Raw genomic sequence first — 18,990 nt, 5'->3', positions numbered from 1 at the left:
TAAATGATAAATACATTAAGTTTGAATATTGAGTTAATATAAAAATAAAGAGTCATACTAACATGTTGCTCAACTTTGACCACCGGATATGCCCGCTAGCATAAAGTTATTTTTTTATTTTTATCTTCTATTTTTATTTATATTTTTTAATATTTTCAAAAAATAAAAAAAATATATCAATACATTAAAAATTATTTTCTTAATCATTAAGTAACAAATTTAAAATAAATAAATAAATAGATGGTCAATTAAGATGAGGAAACAAACGCATGCGACATACTAACATTTTTCAAAAATAAAACCAGCATCCATTCTGTGTCAACAAAATATATATATATATAAGGGAATAATACAAAATAGTTATTTCTTAATATATTTTAAATCTTAATATATTTTAAATTCCAACTAAATCGGATATCAAATTAGAATGAAAAAAAAAAAAGGACTCGTAACTTGTAAGTGTAAGTTATTTAAAATGTGAATTGGGTAGGGACTATGCTTCATATTCAACACCTGGATCTATCTATAATAAGAATTTAAGTCGAGAATCTCAAATTAATGAATTTGAAAACAATGATTGAAAAGTGAAGATCGCATTATGAAACGTGTAATGTTGCATAATACTCTCGTTTCACTACATAAAATATGACATTTTTTTATTACATTTAGATTAATTTGTATTTTATTTTTAAATAAAACTTTAAAAGTTAATAGAGAATCCTACTACATCATAGTAGAATAAAAATAGTATAAAAATGTAATATATATAATTATTTTTATAAATATCGGGAATATTTTGATACGTGAATTGTTACAAATACAAATATATTTTATAAAAATAAATTCATAAATTAACGTGTTTTCATATGATACATTTATTCTACTTTATGATAAATATAATTTTATAATCTGATATATCACATCAATTTATAAATTTATTTTTTAAAAATTTTTTATAGCTAAAATATTTTTCATTTGATAACTATCAAGATCTTGCTCTAATTAGAACAAGAGCACTGGCTTTAGTTAAATAATTGAAAGTGTGTTATTTAACTTTAATATTAATGTGAGAGAATTTGAACAATTTAACTGAATAATAATTAATACTTTAAGACAAATTAGAAAATCATCGATAAGAGATCGAGCCAAGGAAAGTTTCTGACTTCCAAGCATTATTTGCCAAAAATAAAAATAAAAATGAGGCATTAATTCAGTGTATATCGGGAGTATGAAGTCCGAAATCGCCGTTGAAAAACTTATTTATTTGATTTTCACATTGTTGTTCTCTTCCATCTCCGCTAAAAGATAAGGGAAATGATTCTCTACAACTTATTTATTATTGTTTTATTATTATTATTATTATTTTCTATTTGAATTTGGATTAAAAGTCTAATAATATGATCTTCTTGTATAATTTAATAGAAAATAAATTTAATCAATTAACATAATTATGTAATTTAATTCAAAATAAATTTAATTTTATAAAAATTAACTTTCTTTTACTTTTGAGTCAATTTTTATAAAACTAAATCTATTTTTAATTAAATTATATTATTATGTTGGTTCGCTAAATTTCTTTTATTCTAAATTATATACGAAGATTATTTTCTGAAATTTTTTATATAGATTCAAATAACAAAATTAAAAAAAAAATACTGGATAGTAAACCAATATTATAGGAGATGTAAGTGTATTATTATAATAATAATAAAAGAATACGGAAGGAAAGACTATAAGGTTGTGTTTTTTTTATTATTATTTATTTTTTTAATATAAGGTTGTTTTTTATGCTTAGCTTATGTAAGATGATATGAGTTAATTTGTAAATAATAATATTTTATAAATCTAACTGAAATGTGTTTAAATATAAATAAATTGAGATATATATTTGAATGTATGAAATAAATTGAGACGAGTTTAATTTTTAAAAAATAATAGATCATATCAATAATTAATTTAAAATAAATTAAACTCAACAATCAAACATATTTAATTCAGTTGAGTTGAGTTATTTATTAATAGTAGTGAGTTGAGTAATGAAAAGAGTTATATAAGATTTATCTAAATTGAGTTTAAAGTGTGTTTGAATATCAATATAAGTTTAATATTTTTTATAAAAAAATTAAAAAAAATTATAAGTTTCACATATAAAGATATTTTAAATTAAAAAAGTTGTGAGTCTCAAGTATAAAAAAGTTTTGAATTGAGATGAATTTAATAATTTAAAATTTTAATATTTAAATGTTAAATTTAACTTAAAATTAGATTAAATTTAGCTTAGTAACCAAACGGAGCCTAAGGGTGAGTTTGGATCACAAACTCATCTCAACTCATCATTACAATTTTTTCAAATCTCAATATAAAATATAATAAACAATTTAACTTTTTCAAATTATAAAATAATAATAATATTAAAAAATAATATTCTAACAATATTTTATCATCTCAATTCAACTCAACTCAACTCACTTCAACATCCAAACACAACCTAACACTAGTGACCAACAGGATAAGGTTCTACGTGGCAGGCGGAATTTTATTCGGAATATTCCACCTGATTTTAACAAGACGGCTTGTCGCAACGACGTCGTTGTGCTTAATAATTAAATCGAGGGGATCAGCTTAAACAAACGTTTGCGAATGTCTACTTGTTTGAGAAAAAAATAGGTCCGTACGAAAAAATTCACCCTTAGACGGTAGATTTTATTTGTTAAAAAATAGTTGTATAAAATTTGTACATCGAGCCTAGTTTGTTTTTAGAGATAAAATAAGATTAAAGTTAAAAATAAAATAAAATATTATTAAAATAGTATTTTTTTTAATATTATTTTTATTTTAAATTTAAAAAATTTATTTTATTTTGTGTGAAAATTTAAAAAAATTATAATGATTAAATAAGACGATATGAGTTGAGAGAAGTTGTGAATACAAACAAAGCATATAATAAACGAAATATGTATCTAAAATAACTCAAATTTAAATATATATACTATCAACCTAACCAAATTTAATTTATAAAATCAATTATTTGATTATATATCTCTCTCTCATTTGAAGGGAGTTTTTAAAAAACTATTGACTTATCAATAAAAAAAAGCACTTAATTATAATTTATGGAAATTTTGGATTTCTTGCTCCCATTTATCTTCCAATTTCGTATTTGATAAAACAAAATCGAGAATATTACTATAATGAAATTCAAGACAAATAATAGGATTGCTTAAGAGAATATGATTGTTCATCCCAAGAATGAACAAGCTTTCTAGAGATATTCGTTGGAAAATATCCCAAGAATGATATTTCTAGAGAATATGATTGTTCACTTCTTTTGGGTTTAGGTCTATATCTTACAAAATGATACACAAATAATTTTTTTTCATAATACTTTATACAATCATATTCTAAACGAATGATATCATTAAAAAAGAATATATATATATACATCAGTCACTATTTATTTTATACTGACAATTTATTTTTCATAAGGTGTAGGATAGTAAATAATAACTAATAAAAAATATAATATTTTAAACGAGTGACATTTTTGTAATGTAATTTGTAAAAAAAACACGTCTCAATTTAAAATATAATTATACATAGAATTATTAAAAAGTGTTGTAAATATATATATATATTTCCCTGTCGAATGTCTTTTGCTTAAATATACTCACTTTCTTTTCTTCTTTTCCTGAACTTTTTGAATCAATGCAAGAGCCACAGATAAGGTTATGGGCGCAACGAATAGGACATGGAATTTATGTCCTAACTTGTCAACAAGAATTAGATGCATGCATTTGTATTCTGCACGCACATACTAGCGATTGCATTGTTTTGAGATGATCCCAACCGTTCACATTTTCTTTCGAATATGTATAGTAATAATAATAAAATAACATTGATATAACTATTTTCCAACTCAACTAGCATATGCAATAACTTAACTTGCATAAAAATATTGCATTTTTTTTATTAGAACTGCAAATTTAATATAATTACCCTCCATCTAAAATTCAAAAGTGCCATGCTAGTAACACCGAGAGTGGCCCCAAAGATTTATACCGAGAAGTTGCACTTCTTTATTTTTTTTTAAATATTTAAAAAAAATACACAAATTTATTTAAAAACACTTTCTTAATAAAATAGAATCAGTAGCTTTTGTCGTGATGCGTGGACGCATCATTTCTCAATTCAAAGATAGTAGCAAACAAAAATTTACTACAAGAAAAATAAATTTTTGTGATCATTTAATTATGACGAAAAGATTATTTATGACTAAAACATTCATTTTAACTATAAATAGTCATTTCGTTAGAATTAACTGATTACAAATAAACAGTTTTTTTATAGTGGTTGTATGTATATATTACTTATAAAAGGAATTCTGAATTATGGAATTAGTTTCAATCGCTTATGCCTAAAATATTTTTTTCGGGTGATAAATTGAACTGTAAATAGAATAAAAAAGAAAATACAAGAAAAATTGGCCCACGGGTGTACAATAATTGTCTAATAATGGAATTCAAATGTGCCAAGTCTGTAAAAAGAGTCGTATAATAGTAAACGATGGCTTTTTGTGAGATGTTAAATTTACATAAAAAAAAAAAATGTTATAATATAACGTATAATCAAATCACATTAATTTATAAATTAATTCTTTTATATATATATATATAAAACGGAAGGGAGGATTTGATCTTGGTTCTCCATCTAAAAATCAAAATGATAAACTTACCGAGAGTTGGTCCCAATATGGTCACCATATATTTTTTTGTCATTAAAAAAATATTTTTTAATAATAATGTAAAATTTTTAAAAATATAAAAAAAATATATAAAAATAAATAAATAAATAAAGTCATCAGGCCGGACCATCCTCGGACTGCACTACTCATATATGAAACGATCTCTGAAGTGACCGTGACATCTAGTCATCCATGACTATTATGAAAATGAAAAATATATAAAGTTTTGTGAATATGCAACTTCCCTCGCTGGGCTCTTTGTTGTTTACTTAGTAATTAAGTAATTATATTTTAATGATATTATAATTATTTTTTAAATATTTAAAAATATTAAAAAACATATGTGAAAAAAAAATACCAATTACATTAGCGGGGACTCCCAGCAGTGACTATTGAACCATCCTAAATTTTGTCACGCTTAACACATTATTCTTTAATTTTGTTTATTCAGTTATTTATAATGTGTAAAATAAGTCAGTGAGATGACATAAAAAGATACGTGAATAGTAATAAAATAATTGAATTAATATATTTAATGGAATTAAAAAAATAAAAATAAAAATAAAAATAAATAAAAAATATTATAAAATTAAAATATTATTATAATATAATTTTTGTTTTAAGATTTAAAAAAATTGAATTATTTTTTATATTTTATTTGTAAATTTGAAAAAATTGTAATGATTATATAATGATTAATTGAGAAAGGTTAAAATTTTAAAATTTTAAAATATTTGTATATGTGATGTTTAGATATTGAGACAAAATTGGATGAGATCAAATGACTTGAAATTATTTTACTATCCAATCCAAGCTAAAACTAATACTAGTAGATTTTTCATCCTCAATTGCATGGATTGATATATTTTATTCCTCATATCTATTGATTTATCGTTAGAAAATTAACTATAAATAGCGTATTTGTCTTTATTCAAAAGTTCTTACATGTGACTTTCTTAAAATTTAAATATTATTTTGTATGAAAATTAAAATCTCAAATTATAAAGAGAAAAGTGAGGATTCCGATAAATTTTTATTTGTTTTTATCTTTTTTATTTTTTTACTTAATAATTAAGAAAGTATTTTTTTAATAATATTATAAATTTTATTTTAACAATAATAATTAAAAAAAAAAATCTATTGATAGCCATTCTCGTGCTGCACCCACCGCGGCTCGTAAAGAGTTCTTACGAATCGTTATCCAGTCGGTCATTCAGACACGTTTGTTACGTGATAGTGTCCAAAGTTGCCGAAACTTTCTCAGTTCAACCCACCCACCAACAAGCAACAACTGCGAGGTCGCCCACGAACATTGAAGATAAATCCGAGGGCAAATCCGTCCACTTGAAAACTCCAAGATTAGGAGTGGGCCCCACTTGTGTTTCATTGTAACGAGAAGACGAGAAAGCTTTAGAGAGAGATAGAGAGAGATTGAGAGAGTCTTTTAGTTTATTTCCATATTTGTCCTCTTTTCGACGCCTAATTCCATTTCCCATTTCGGTTCCCTCTCGGAATCCTTTACTCGGTAGCTTCCTGAGAGTCGCAGAGAGCGAGACCCGAAGCCGACCAGAAACAAAGGAAAATGGTATCGGACTCAGAGCTTATTGCTCGGCTCCGGGAGTTTCTACGGAGCTCGGACCTGAACACGACGACCACGGCAACCGTGCGCCGAAAGCTCGAGGAAGATTTCGGCGTGGATTTGACGGAAAAGAAGGCGTTTATAAGGGAACAGGTGGACTTGTTCCTGCAGAGCGAGCATGCGAGAGCCGAAGAAGATGGTGAAGCTGAAGACGACGAAGAAGGAGAAGACGATCAGACGGCAGCGAAGGCTAAATCGGAAGAAACCGGTGGTTCTGATTCTCACGACGAGGATGATGGAGAAGAAGTTCAGGAAAAGAGTAATGGGAAGGGTAAAAGACGGTCAGTTTTTATTTATTTTCCCAGCGCGCATACAAAATTTACGTTACTTGTTTCCTCATTTGAATTGGTTATTGACAAAAGTTATTCTTATTTTTTCTGTAAATTGAAAATTCCTGTAGAGTTAAGGTTGAGTGTGCATAAAAATCGCTTGTTATAGAGGGAATGATTTTTTAACGCAAATTGTGTACGTGTTTGTTGGCCATGATAAACAGAAATGTCTCCTTAGGGCATTATAGCTTTTGGTATAAGTAATTAATTTGCACATAAATATTTATAGGGGTTTAGAAACACACAAAAGTTCAAACTTTGTTAGGTTTTTCTGTTTTGATTTAATAATGTTGGTCAGTTGTAGTTGTTAGTTTGAGAAATTCGGGAAAATTATGGTTCTAATTTCTAAATGTTGTTACTATGTGCATTGTGTGTTTCAAAAGGTATTGATGAAGTGCATTAGGGGTTTTCCTCAAGAAAGTGCATTTTCACGTTATTCATTGCTTAGTGTAGCAGCAAAGTCACATTAGGGCCCCTAGTTTACATCCACGACTTATTGATCATTGGAAAGGCCACCCTTTCTTTTTAAATATGATAGTAAAAGTGAGGAAGGAGATCGTGATTAGCAGATACTGAGAGCATCTGTTTTTATTTGGACAGGTCCTTGACAAAATCACGTGTCCATCATTCCCGTCAAGCATCTCCATCAGACTAATCATAGATGTTCTACAACGAACAATGATTTTGTGAATAATGATTCTCCCCTTCAGATTTCCCTTTTAATTTATTTATCAAGTCTCCTAACTTTAGCAGGTGAACATTTTAAAAGGAAGATGGATAAAATGGATCTTCTTTTTTTTTTTTCATTCAATTCCCCATATGTTATGTTTCGATAAGTTTATCATGTTTTTCAACTTGCTTCAGCTGAGAATGTTTCTTTAATCCTTTACATTATGATTTCAAGAAAATATTTTCAGAATATGTTTAATTCATGAAAGGAAGGTCCTTTTATTTTCTCACTCTTTGAGTAATTCAGTTTTCATGGTTGCAATTTATTGAAACAGTCTTTCCTTTGCTTTATAAAAAAATATCCAGAGACTGTATTTTTGTCTGAAATGATAAATTCATTGATTGATTGAAAGCACAAGCTACAGCTCCCTCCTTTGCTTTAAGCAATTCATAACATCATAGAGAATCAATTTCTTCTCTGCTCATCCATGGTGTGACCTTCTGTCCTTTCTTCTCCTTTTCTGATTTTTTATTTTGTTACAATTATGTCATTCAGCAATATCAGGCTTTCCTATGTTTGATTTTTTTGTCTTTCAGTTTTGGCAAGTCCACTTGAAATTCTCTGGGAACTGAATCTTCTTTATTCTGTTCTTGGCCTGGAATTAAGATGAACCGGGTGTGGAGTTTTTTCCTGAAAGAATCCCTTCATTAAAAATGTTTCCCAATGCTGATCCCACCAAATTGGAGTCATGGGGTGACCTTTGCTATTGCACCAAACAAGAATCAATTGATATGGCCTCTAACTGAAGCCACTTGGAGATTTTTAGATTGGAAAAAAGATATTCTTTCAAATGTGTAGCCTTTTGACCATTACTTCTAAATCTTCACTCAGGATAACAAAACTAAGGCCTCATTTGGTTACGCAGTTCAGATGAGATGAGATATTTTGTTGAAAGTTGAAAAAAATATTGTTACAATATAAATTTTTAGTATTATTTTTATTTTAGAATTTGAAAAAGTTGAATTGTTTATTATATTTTGTGTGGAAGTTTGAGAAAGTTGTAATGATTATATGAGATGAGATGAGATGGTTTGGTTACACAAAACCAAACCAGCCACAGAAAAAACAACTTCTCTTCTTTATTAAAGATGTGTTATCTGAAGGTGCATTCCAGACCCCATCTTAAATGTGTAAGATCTTTGTTTCCCTCCGCTTGTCACTGACTCTGTAAAAAACTTTGGGGGGGGTTGTTGGTGAAGTACGTGATGCTATGAAAGAACAGCGTGTAAAGACAGGAAAAATATAAAAATTTAAGAAATATTTTCCCAAAACTTAATTTTTCATGTATTGGGTAAGTTTTTGGTTGTCTCTGCAATGTCGGAAATTGTTAATTTATTTTGAAATTTGTTTTAGAATTGTTTATGTTGTTATCGTAATTTTTCTTGATAAATTTCCCATATTTTCTTTTAACTCAAATAATATCGTGTGTTTAACTGGAATTTCTATTTCTACATTGGCATGCATGATTGTAAGTGTCAACAGACATTTCACTTCACATGTAAAACTGATCATTGGCTTTCCTTAAAATTCAGGTCGAACAAGCAAAAAAGTGAGGTAAAGAAGAGAGGGGGTGGTTTTACCAAATTATGTGGCCTTTCTCCTCAGCTTCAGGAATTCCTTGGGAAGTCTGAAATGGCGAGGACCGAGGTATATTAAGAAAGTAATGGAGAAGTTGGTTGCAATTTTCATCAGTTAATCATGTGGTTTTCAGGAATATTCATTACTGTAAAATCATCCATTTTTTTTTTTTAACATGGTTCCAGGTTGTCAAGCAGCTGTGGGCCTATATTAGAGAAAATAATTTGCAAGACACTAATAATAGGCGGAATATAAACTGTGACGAACCGTTGCATACCCTTTTTGGTGTTAATTCCATTGACATGTTCCAGATGAATAAGGCCTTGTCAAAGCATATCTGGGCGTTGGACTCAGGTGATGGGATGCCGTAACCCCTTTATTATTTTTATTTTTTCAATTGGTGTTATTTGAGACGCTGGACCTGGACCTGGACCTGGACCTGGACCTGGTAAATAGAAAATTATTTCTTGTTCTATTTTCACTGTGGTCCTATTGTTGACTTTCTTTTACCCATCAGAATGCAGACTAGTAGTCAAAGGGCTTGGGATGAGCTGTAGATGCAGACATCCTGGGTTCTATTCCACACTAGGCTTTCCCGTGAATTACCTAATGCACGGGTCTGGCAGGTGGGGTCGTGCATCTTAGGTCTACTCCCAGCCACGCCATTTAAAAAAAAAAGCTGTGGTCCTTTGAGAAGGATTGTGTAATTAACAGCTTCAATGATCCCATCATGTCTTGTTGAATAAGAAAGAATATCTTATTAATTTCATGACCACTCTGATGCTTTGTTATATCAATTGCTGCCTCAAACTATCATCTACCTTCTAGTTTCAGCCTCATGTAAATTCCTGAAATGTTCTTTTGCTATCTTTCTTGATATAGTTGTGCCGGTCAAATCAACGCAGAAGGACAAGCAACGGAAACAAGAAAGAGAAGAAGGTAGGATCATTTAATTCCTTGTATAGATTATATTATAATGCTTTGTTGTAAATGCTGCTTTGAGTTGATAGTTGGAATACCAATGGCCTCCTCCTCACCTATTGCATATTGAATCATTGATGATGGTGGTATAACGCTTAGCTCAAAATTTATATTTACTATGTGTGTTTCACATCTAAGTTGAAAAACTCATTTAAATATGTATTAGATTAGGTCTTTTAGTGTAGTGGGAGTCTATTTGATAAAAGTTTCGCTGGGTGCGCAGATCCACTGGGGTTTGTAGCACTTGTGAATTTGACTAGATTCAACAAGAAAAAAGTATTTAGGTTATTGGATTGAATTTATCTATCTCTAAACAGCATATACCAGTCAATTACTTGTCACACTATGGCATTCTTTTTATATACCTATCTTGATCTCAATTTCAGATCAAGATGAGCCAAAAAGGAAGGAAAAAAGGCAGAAGGGAGGGAAATCAGGTTTTCTTGCTCCTCTTCAACTTTCGGATGCCCTTGTGAAGTTCTTTGGTACTGGAGAAAGTGAATTATCACGGGCTGATACTGTAAAGAGAATATGGGACTATATAAAGCAAAACAACCTTCAGGTGTGTTGTTTTTTGCCTTGGTGCAACACTATGATTACTTTGTAGTTAAAGATTTATATCTCATATATCTGATACCCTGGAATACAGACTTTTTATTCCTTCTACCGTGCTGGTTCCTTGATTAGGGTTCAGTGGCTTCCTTTTTCAAATTTTATTTTGCTGCATGAGAAGATTTGAAATCACGTCCGCTCCTTGATTAATTTTGCCAAGTTTAAAAACATGCAACCCTTTTGGGTTGAGAAAATAACTTGTACCCATTCAGAAATGAGGATCACTAAGACCTTGTGTGCAAGTTTATGTGATGTGCTTGGCCCTTGCTTTCTGAGTTTATCCATTTCCTTCTTGGTTTAAAAACCTTTTTTTTTTCCCTAATAAATGAAATATCGATACAAAAGGATGCCAGAAAAAGGGGCATCTTCCAGGTGCAAGAGGTACACCAAATGGAAGATGAACCAGTTATTTACACTTCTCTGACCATTTGTAACTTATAAGTGGACTATGTGCAGAATTGTGGGCTTCATAATGAAGTGGAATGTAGTCTACTTCTAATATATAGCAGTCTTACTCGTCAAAACAAACCAACCAAAAAAAAAAAAGTATATAGCAGTCTCGAGTATGAGATTGAAACTCGAGATAAAGCTTTGCTTAATATGGCATTTTTATTTTTATTTTTTATATATAGATACTATGGCCTCTTTTTTGTGATTTTGTAGTTAGAAATTCACTCAAAATGTGTTCTTTGCTTGTTCATGAAGGACCCATCTGACAAAAGGAGAATAATATGTGATGAGAAGCTGAAAGAACTCTTTGACCTTGACTCCTTTACGGGTTTCACAGTATCAAAACTCCTGGTTTCTCATTTCATCAAGACAGAACAGTGAGTTCCACAGATGCTCTTCTTGTGAAGCCTAACGCAATGGAAGTTTTGCTTCTAGGTTTTGTATCTTTATGCACGGCCCACAAACAGAGCAAACAGAAAATATTCTGCGAAGGGGGAAAAAAAAAAAGGTCTTTTTTTCGCTGGCACTTTTTACGACTTCTTCACGTCTTTTGTAGCTTTTGGATTGCTGAAGTTTTAGTTTTTATTTTCTTTTGTTTCTGAAAGATGTGAATGAAAGGACAATGTTGAACTATTCTTTTGTGCCTCTGATTCTCTCATTCAATAGACTGAACAACTTAACATGCCAACTGCACAAGGAATATCTGGTCAGTGCAAGTATGTGTATACATCAAGTTTACTATTACAGAATCATAAGGAATTTCTTCCATATGTTCACTCACATTCACATTCACATTCACATTCATTCCATTAGATTGCATTAGGCTGAATTTATCCCGTTTCCCCGTTTCTAAATCGAAGCAACAGCTAAATATGAGTTCTGCCCGTTTGGATTCAAAGATGAGTTAAGATGGTTTAAGATGATAGAATATTATTTTTAATAATATTATTATTTTGGAATTTAAAAAAATTATAATGATGAGATGATATGAGTTGATGTGAGTTTTGAATTCAAACGGAGCGTTTCTCTATAACGACTCTCTTGTATATATAGCTTGCTTATATCATTCATTGACAATTATATATTGCTTGTTGGTAGTGATCTTAGTTTATTACACAGAATCTAATAGATCGTTGTGATTTTGTTGGTTTCATTATAATTTGGAATTGTATCCAATTGATGTGAAAAAATTGTCTTCTTGAATGAGGTTAGAAGAAGCAGTCTAGTCTACACTTTAGGATCAACCAAAAACGACAAGCAAAAAAATGTATATTTCCAATATCGATTTGCAAAACAGAGTTTGGCATCCGGTTTGCTATGTTGATGAGGGACCTATTTCACGTGTAAAATTATGGCAGTAGGACCATTAGTACTCATGACCAAAAACGACAAGCCAAGAGAAAGAAAAAATAAATAAAAATTTCCTATATCGATTAGCATATGGCATGAAATGAATATTATATAAATAAAAAATAGCTTTTCAATAATTTGTTTCATAATAATTCTACTCATCAATCATTATTCACTATTTCACATCACGTATCTAATGAAAAAAAAAATTTATCAAAAAGTGAATAGTAACTGATGTATAATAAAATCTTTTATTTCAAGTGATAAGAACGAAATGATATTATTCTTCTTAAAAAGTATTGAAAAAAAACATAGCAAACTTACTTTTGAGATATGAGCATTAAGCTTACTCATGACACACGTGAATCAAGATTTCATTTATCCAAATAAAAGGAAAAAAGAGCCATGATTTTAAAGAATGGTTGCAAATATAAGTTGTAGCGACTTTGCATGCATGGAAAAGCATAAATTCTATTTGTCTCGCGATAAATAAAAAAAAATAAAAATAATAATAATAATAAACAAAACCAGCCTCAGCCTCAGCCTCAGCCTCTGCCCATCCCTAAACAGAGAATCCTTATCTCTATCAAAACTCGCAAATCACTTCATCTTCTCACCTGTGCCTGTGGTCGAACGAACTCGCTTTAACACGTGTCACTACCATCGTATGATAGGAATCAAAACGATTACCTCGTGAGAAGACGATAAAGCATTCAAGAATCTCACCGCCGAACCACGTGTCCGTGTCTTGTTGGAAGTGACAACCTTCTTTTGCCATCACCGCTAGTTTTCACCACCGTCCATTTTTTACGAGGAAGTGCTTTGTCTAAAACACATTTTATAAAAGTATAAATTGAATGGCCGTAAACAGGACTCAAGTGTTGCCCTTTTATATATATATAGCGGTGGTAAAGCACGTTTGCCATATCTATTAAATTGAAAAAAAAATATATATATAACTACAAATATTAAAATAATATAATATATAAGAATAAAATTATTATTTATTTATGTTCATAATTTATTATAAAATTTAAATTATATTAAAAATTTAAATTAATTAGATAATTTTTTTTAAAAAAATATACAATAAAATTTCATCATTTATTTAATGATGAAAAATTAGTATTTTATAAATTAAAGTTGATTTTTAGTATATAATATAATATTATTCTCTTAAAAATGCTCAGTAAAACTTTATCTTTTATTTAATGATGAAAAATTAGTATTTTATAAATTAAAGTTAATTTTTAGTATATGATAAAATATTTATATTTTAATTATCTATTTTATGTTAGTTTAAATCAATATTTAAACTTCTATCGTTAGATTAAATCTAAAGATTAAAGATGAAGAGTTATAATTTAAAACCTATAAACCAATATTTTTTCCCACTTTTCTTTTCTCCCTCTCTCTCATTCCCCACGCACGATTGTGGTATTACATCGTACATCGACGTTCACACAAACGAACCCAAAAAGAAACAGAAAAACTAAACAAATATGAAAAAAAAAGAACCTCTTTACTGTTCATTATTGTTGATGAACAGTAATATAATAGCCTCTTTTAAGATATAGGCAGATATATATATATATAAATTGAAGTTAATTTTAAGTGTATGATAGAATATTTATATTTTAATTATCTATTTTATGTTAGTTTAAATCAATATTTAAACTTCTACCGTTAGATTAAAGATGAATGGTTGAAATTTAAAATCTAAAAATTAATATTTTTCTCCACTTTTCCTTTCTTCCTCTCTCTCATTCCCCACGCACGATTGTGATATTACGTCGCATATTGACATTCACACGGACAAAAAAAAAAAAAATAGAAAAACTAAACAAATATGCGAGAAAAAAATACAAAAAAATAAAAACTTTTTCACTGTTCATTACTGTTGATGAACAATAATAGGATATGCGGGAAAAAAACATGCAAAGAAGAAGAAAAAAAAAATCTCTTTACTGTTTATTACTATTGATAAAAAAAGTACATATATAGATGTTTTTAAATAATAGGCAAATATATATATAATATGATAATATTATAATATATTAGAGGAGTATTAGATCTACATATAAATTTTACTGATAGGTTTATTGTGATAAAATTCTTTCTATTATAAAATTAATTTAACGTATTAAATTATTTATATGTATAAAAAATATTTTATATTTGAATATAAAAATGATTTTAATTTATCTGATCTAATTATTATAATTTTATTAAATTTTTACATAAAATATAATAAATAATTAAATAATAATAATATTAAAAAAGTAATATTTTAATAATATTTTTTTTAATTTTTAATTTTTATTTGAACTAATCTCATTTAAATTTATTATCCAAACATCACGTTAATATATGTTAAGAGCCAAATGAGAAAAGAATGGAATAATATTGTGAAATTGACTAATTTTCTCAGATTTGTAAAATTATGCACTAGCGCGTAAGTCAACGACAACGACGTCGCGATGCTTTCAGTTTCATTCTTTTACATAACCCCAAGAATCTCGCCTAGCCAAATCTCTGTGAATAGTTAAATTTTGGATAAGTAGCTTAAAAATAATTTATATTGAAGTATTCAAAATTTTAAGATTTTTGTGCTACAATAAATTTTTTTTTTTTTTTTTTATATTTGATTAGCCATTATTTATCTCTAAAATAAGATTTTATTTTAAAAATATTTTCAATGATTACTATTAGATAATTAGATTGAGAAAAAAATAATTAGAAAAAAATAATTTTAAGTAAAAATTAAATTATTAATTAATATATTGAGGGTATTTATAAAATATAAAAAATTAAAATATATATATTATTAAAATATTTAATATTATATTATTATTTTAACTTTTAGATGGATAGTCATTAACCTCTAATGATTTTAGTTTTACCTAAAATCTCAACTTTTAGTTAAATTTTAGATTTGGCAATACCATTGCTAATGCTTTTAAATCTATTTGGATGTTGAGATGAGTTGAGTTGAGTTGAATTCTTTATTAATAGTAATGAGTTAAGATGGTAGAGTGAGTTTTGTAGGAATGAGTTTAGATGTGTTTGAATGTTAAGATGAATTTAGATATATTTATGAAAAGTTAAAAAAAAGTTATGGACTTTGCGTGTAAAAATGTGTTGAGTTGAAAAAAATTGTGAATCTCACGTATAAAGAGATTTTGAATTGAAATAAATTTAATAATTTGAGAGTTAATATTTATATATTAGACTCAATTTAAAATTAAACTAAGGGTGATACTATTCCCACCGCTGGGAGCTCCCACTAATTGTTTTCTATTTTTTTTTGGCTTATTTTTTAGTTTTTAGATATATTTTTTAACATTTTTAAATATTTTTTAAAATAATAAAAAAATTATAATATTATTAAAAAATACTTACTTAATTATTAAATAAAAATAAATAAAAAAATCCAAACGATAACTTCCAACGAGAAGAACCTGTGTAAAGATTAGTATTTTCCTTAAACAAAACTGAATTAATACAGTTAGAATGCAAATTCCAAACCGCCCTTAATTTACAGCCACCGAATCCAAAGATTCCCGGAACACACTCGATCCATCAACCACTCGGCGCGTCCCAAGCGAGTTTATTGTCGAGTTGGCTCCAAGACGCGACGACGCGAATGCGACTTTCCGAATCCAAACTTGTTCTGGATCCCAATATATCAATATATATATAAAATTGAGTTTTCCTGTTCTTCGCTATCAGCTGTTATCTTGGCCTAGATATGATATAGACCCAGAAACACAAAATATTTGAGAGAGTGAGAGAGATGGAACTAACCCTTGATTTGAGCAGGGTCTTCGTCCCCAAAACCATCTCCGAACTCGTCAGAGAAATTTCAACCGCCGGAAATAGCTCAGAGAAACTGTCAAAGCTTCATGATTGTGTGCAAAGATTGGAAGATGAACGAAGCAAGATTGAAGGTTTCAAACGCGAGCTTCCTCTCTGTATGAATCTTTTAAACGATGGTGGGCTCTCTCTCTCTCTCTCTCTGTTTCGTTTTTTAAAAAATGTTTTGGGAGGTTTAGTTACTATTTAATGAACTTTTGTGGTGGGTATGAAGCTATTGGGAGGTTGAAGGAAGCAGCAATGCATTGTATGGAAAGCGATAACGATGACAAGAAGAATTGGATGAACTCTGCTCAGCTCTGGATCACCGGTCCCGACTATGATTACAAGAAAGAAGAATCAGCTTCAGAAGCAAAATTGGTGATTTTTAATATTCATTGCACTTAACAACTTCTCTCAAATTCGTGGGGAATCAAATTTCAAATGTTATTTTATTATTTGTGGTAGCATGGTGAAGAAGACGATTGGTCTGTACTGGAGAACCCGATTCAGCCACAAAGTAACCGAAACATGGGAGGGAATTTTCCGTCATTGAAGGAAGAGAACGAGGTTTCACAAGTCACTAGCCTTTCGCTTATGACTCCACTGCCTGAACTGAATCCAAGCGATTCGGTTTCCAAAAGAAGAACCTCTTTTGGTTGTAGAGGTAGTAATTCTGGTTCATCTTTGTTAACAGAACCACCTAGGAAACAAAGGCGGTACTGGTCGCCGCAGCTGCACCGATGTTTCCTCGAGGCTGTCCAACAACTTGGGGGAGAGCAGGGTGAGTGAGGCCTTGTAACTCAATAGCGTGGAAAAGAAAATTTTTCTTGGACTTTGGTCTTTTCAGTTTGATTACTTGTTTTATTTGACGGTTAGTATGCAGAAAAGGAAATGTGTAATGGCAGTAAAGTTCTTAGGTCTTTTTTAAGTTCTGCAAATGTCGCAACCATTGTTAGGAACCACAAGGTTGAAACCATTGTTAGGAACCACAAGGTGGCGATTTCATTGTTTTATGACTTGCCCAGAAGGCATATCAGTAGGACTGTCTTTCTGAAATTATTACTTGAGAAGTTAAAAAACAAACCAAAAAGTAGTTCTAAATTCCATTGAAGCATGGTTCTATGGCCTCCCTTTTATTGATAATTATTGAAGTTTAGTTATTATTTTACATCACTTTATTTTGTACAAGGAAAAGGTTCTTAGGCCCTCTCTGTTGCCGTACTTATTTGTTTGGATGGTTCTCCTTTGCAGTGGCCACCCCTAAACAAATTAGAGAACTCATGCAGGTGGATGGTCTAACAAATGATGAAGTGAAAAGCCATTTGCAAGTTGGTATTCATGGCCTGTTTTCTCAAGTTTTATCCTATGTAATTCCTTCCTCTCTTTTGTTTAAGGTGATTTATTTAGATATCATGCCATGGCAGAAATATAGACTTCATGTCCAAAGACGTGCATCTTCTTCATCTGCAAATGGTTTATGGATGGCCCAAGATCAACACAGAAAACGCTCAAATCCAAACACCTCTCAGTCTGGTTCCCCAAAGGGTACCCTTCTTGCTGGTGTGTCTGCTAAAGATCTATTTAGTATTGGAGACAACAGCAAGGAAGCAGAAGCAGATGAGGAATCAGATGGTCATAGCTGCAAAGGTGGGCTTCAAGAGCCATGAGAAGATTGTGCAGTCTCTCATTAAACCCCCAAGAGGTTTCAGATACAAATACCCCTTGGGGATTCAGAACTTATGAACATATAATTACTATTATTGACACACAGAGAGGAATTCATAATTTCATACTAACGTTGTTTTTTCTCCTTTCTTTTCTGGAGGAACTACTTCAGAGAAAGGTCATAGGGTAGTTTGTTCCTCTGCTTTTGAATTGGTTTTATGCTATGGCCATAGGGGACTGTATGAACTCTAAATAGAGACGACAGTCTTTTTTCAAATGATGCCATCTGAAACATATCTGAATTTAACTTCCTTGCAGTTATTTGTGATCTGATGTCTGAATTTGAGGAATTAGCTCACAAACAGAAGAAGAGACGTTCTGCATTAACATCTCTTCTCAACTTATGATTTTTTCAATATTATTCAAACAGGGAGAGTGGCTTCGTTTGGTTCTTCAAATACTCTCAAACAGAAGAAGAGACGTTCTGCATTAACATCTCTTCTCAACTTATGATTTTTTCAATATTATTCAAACAGTGAGACTGGCTTCGTTTGGTTCTTCAAATACTCTCAACTCATCTCAACTCATTATTACAACTTTTTCAAATCCCAATACAAAATATAATAAATAATTTAATTTTTTCAAATCTCAAAATAATAATATTATTAAAAAATAATATTTTAACAATATTTTATCATCTCAACTTAACTCAACTCAACTCACTTCAATATTCAAACACAACCATTTGACAATGATGTTTTCATAAAGAGCTTGGTGTGGTAAGCTGTCCAAATTGCAAAAGAGAGATAATAATTTCTTACTCTATAACAACTTGTTTATAATTACGTAATAAAATAATATTATTTTTATTTTTATTTTTGATTTGATGGGTTTAAATTTAATAAAAAATATTATTATCACCCTACCGTCGAATTGATTTGTTGATAAAAGTATTCACTTTACACTGTTGGATAAAAGTATTTATTACTGTTCACATTAGTTTTATCTAATTTTCTAGCATTCCTTAAATTATAAAAATTAATACTAAAAAAATTCA

At 29.6% G+C, this 18,990-nt stretch overlaps 2 protein-coding genes across 2 annotated transcripts; both read left to right on the top strand.

Annotated features, from left to right (window-relative positions):
* The first annotated feature begins 5,965 nt into the window (after positions 1-5,965).
* Positions 5,966-11,762, top strand: LOC109008368 (upstream activation factor subunit spp27-like). The gene is made up of 6 exons (XM_018988438.2): positions 5,966-6,661; positions 8,972-9,086; positions 9,203-9,371; positions 9,900-9,956; positions 10,385-10,560; positions 11,316-11,762. The coding sequence occupies exons 1-6, from the start codon at positions 6,324-6,326 to the stop codon at positions 11,439-11,441; spliced, it is 981 nt and encodes a 326-aa protein (XP_018843983.1). The 5' UTR covers positions 5,966-6,323; the 3' UTR covers positions 11,442-11,762.
* Positions 11,763-16,043: 4,281 nt separating this feature from the next.
* LOC109015065 (transcription factor HHO5-like) lies at positions 16,044-18,239 on the top strand. Its single transcript, XM_018952310.2, has 5 exons — positions 16,044-16,405; positions 16,501-16,646; positions 16,734-17,049; positions 17,520-17,596; positions 17,693-18,239. Exons 1-5 carry the CDS (start codon positions 16,207-16,209, stop codon positions 17,933-17,935), a joined length of 981 nt encoding a protein of 326 aa, XP_018807855.1. The 5' UTR covers positions 16,044-16,206; the 3' UTR covers positions 17,936-18,239.
* Positions 18,240-18,990: the final 751 nt, after the last annotated feature.

Source organism: Juglans regia, chromosome 7 (genome assembly GCF_001411555.2).
Source record: "Juglans regia cultivar Chandler chromosome 7, Walnut 2.0, whole genome shotgun sequence".
Classification (NCBI taxonomy): Eukaryota; Viridiplantae; Streptophyta; class Magnoliopsida; order Fagales; family Juglandaceae; genus Juglans; species Juglans regia.
The sequence above is the reverse complement of the archived record's forward strand: the minus strand, read 5'-3'. Positions and strand labels throughout refer to the sequence as shown.

Bases quoted from the DNA above. Each gene is read 5' to 3' on its own strand.
- LOC109015065 (XM_018952310.2), top strand. From the start codon at position 16,207: ATGGAACTAACCCTTGATTTGAGCAGGGTCTTCGTCCCCAAAACCATC. The intron at 16,647-16,733 runs GTGATTTTTAAT...TATTTGTGGTAG, and splicing joins CAGCTTCAGAAGCAAAATTG to CATGGTGAAGAAGACGATTG. The intron at 17,050-17,519 runs GTGAGTGAGGCC...TCTCCTTTGCAG, and splicing joins ACAACTTGGGGGAGAGCAGG to TGGCCACCCCTAAACAAATT.
- LOC109008368 (XM_018988438.2), top strand. From the start codon at position 6,324: ATGGTATCGGACTCAGAGCTTATTGCTCGGCTCCGGGAGTTTCTACGG. The intron at 9,087-9,202 runs GTATATTAAGAA...ACATGGTTCCAG, and splicing joins CTGAAATGGCGAGGACCGAG to GTTGTCAAGCAGCTGTGGGC. The intron at 10,561-11,315 runs GTGTGTTGTTTT...TTGTTCATGAAG, and splicing joins TAAAGCAAAACAACCTTCAG to GACCCATCTGACAAAAGGAG.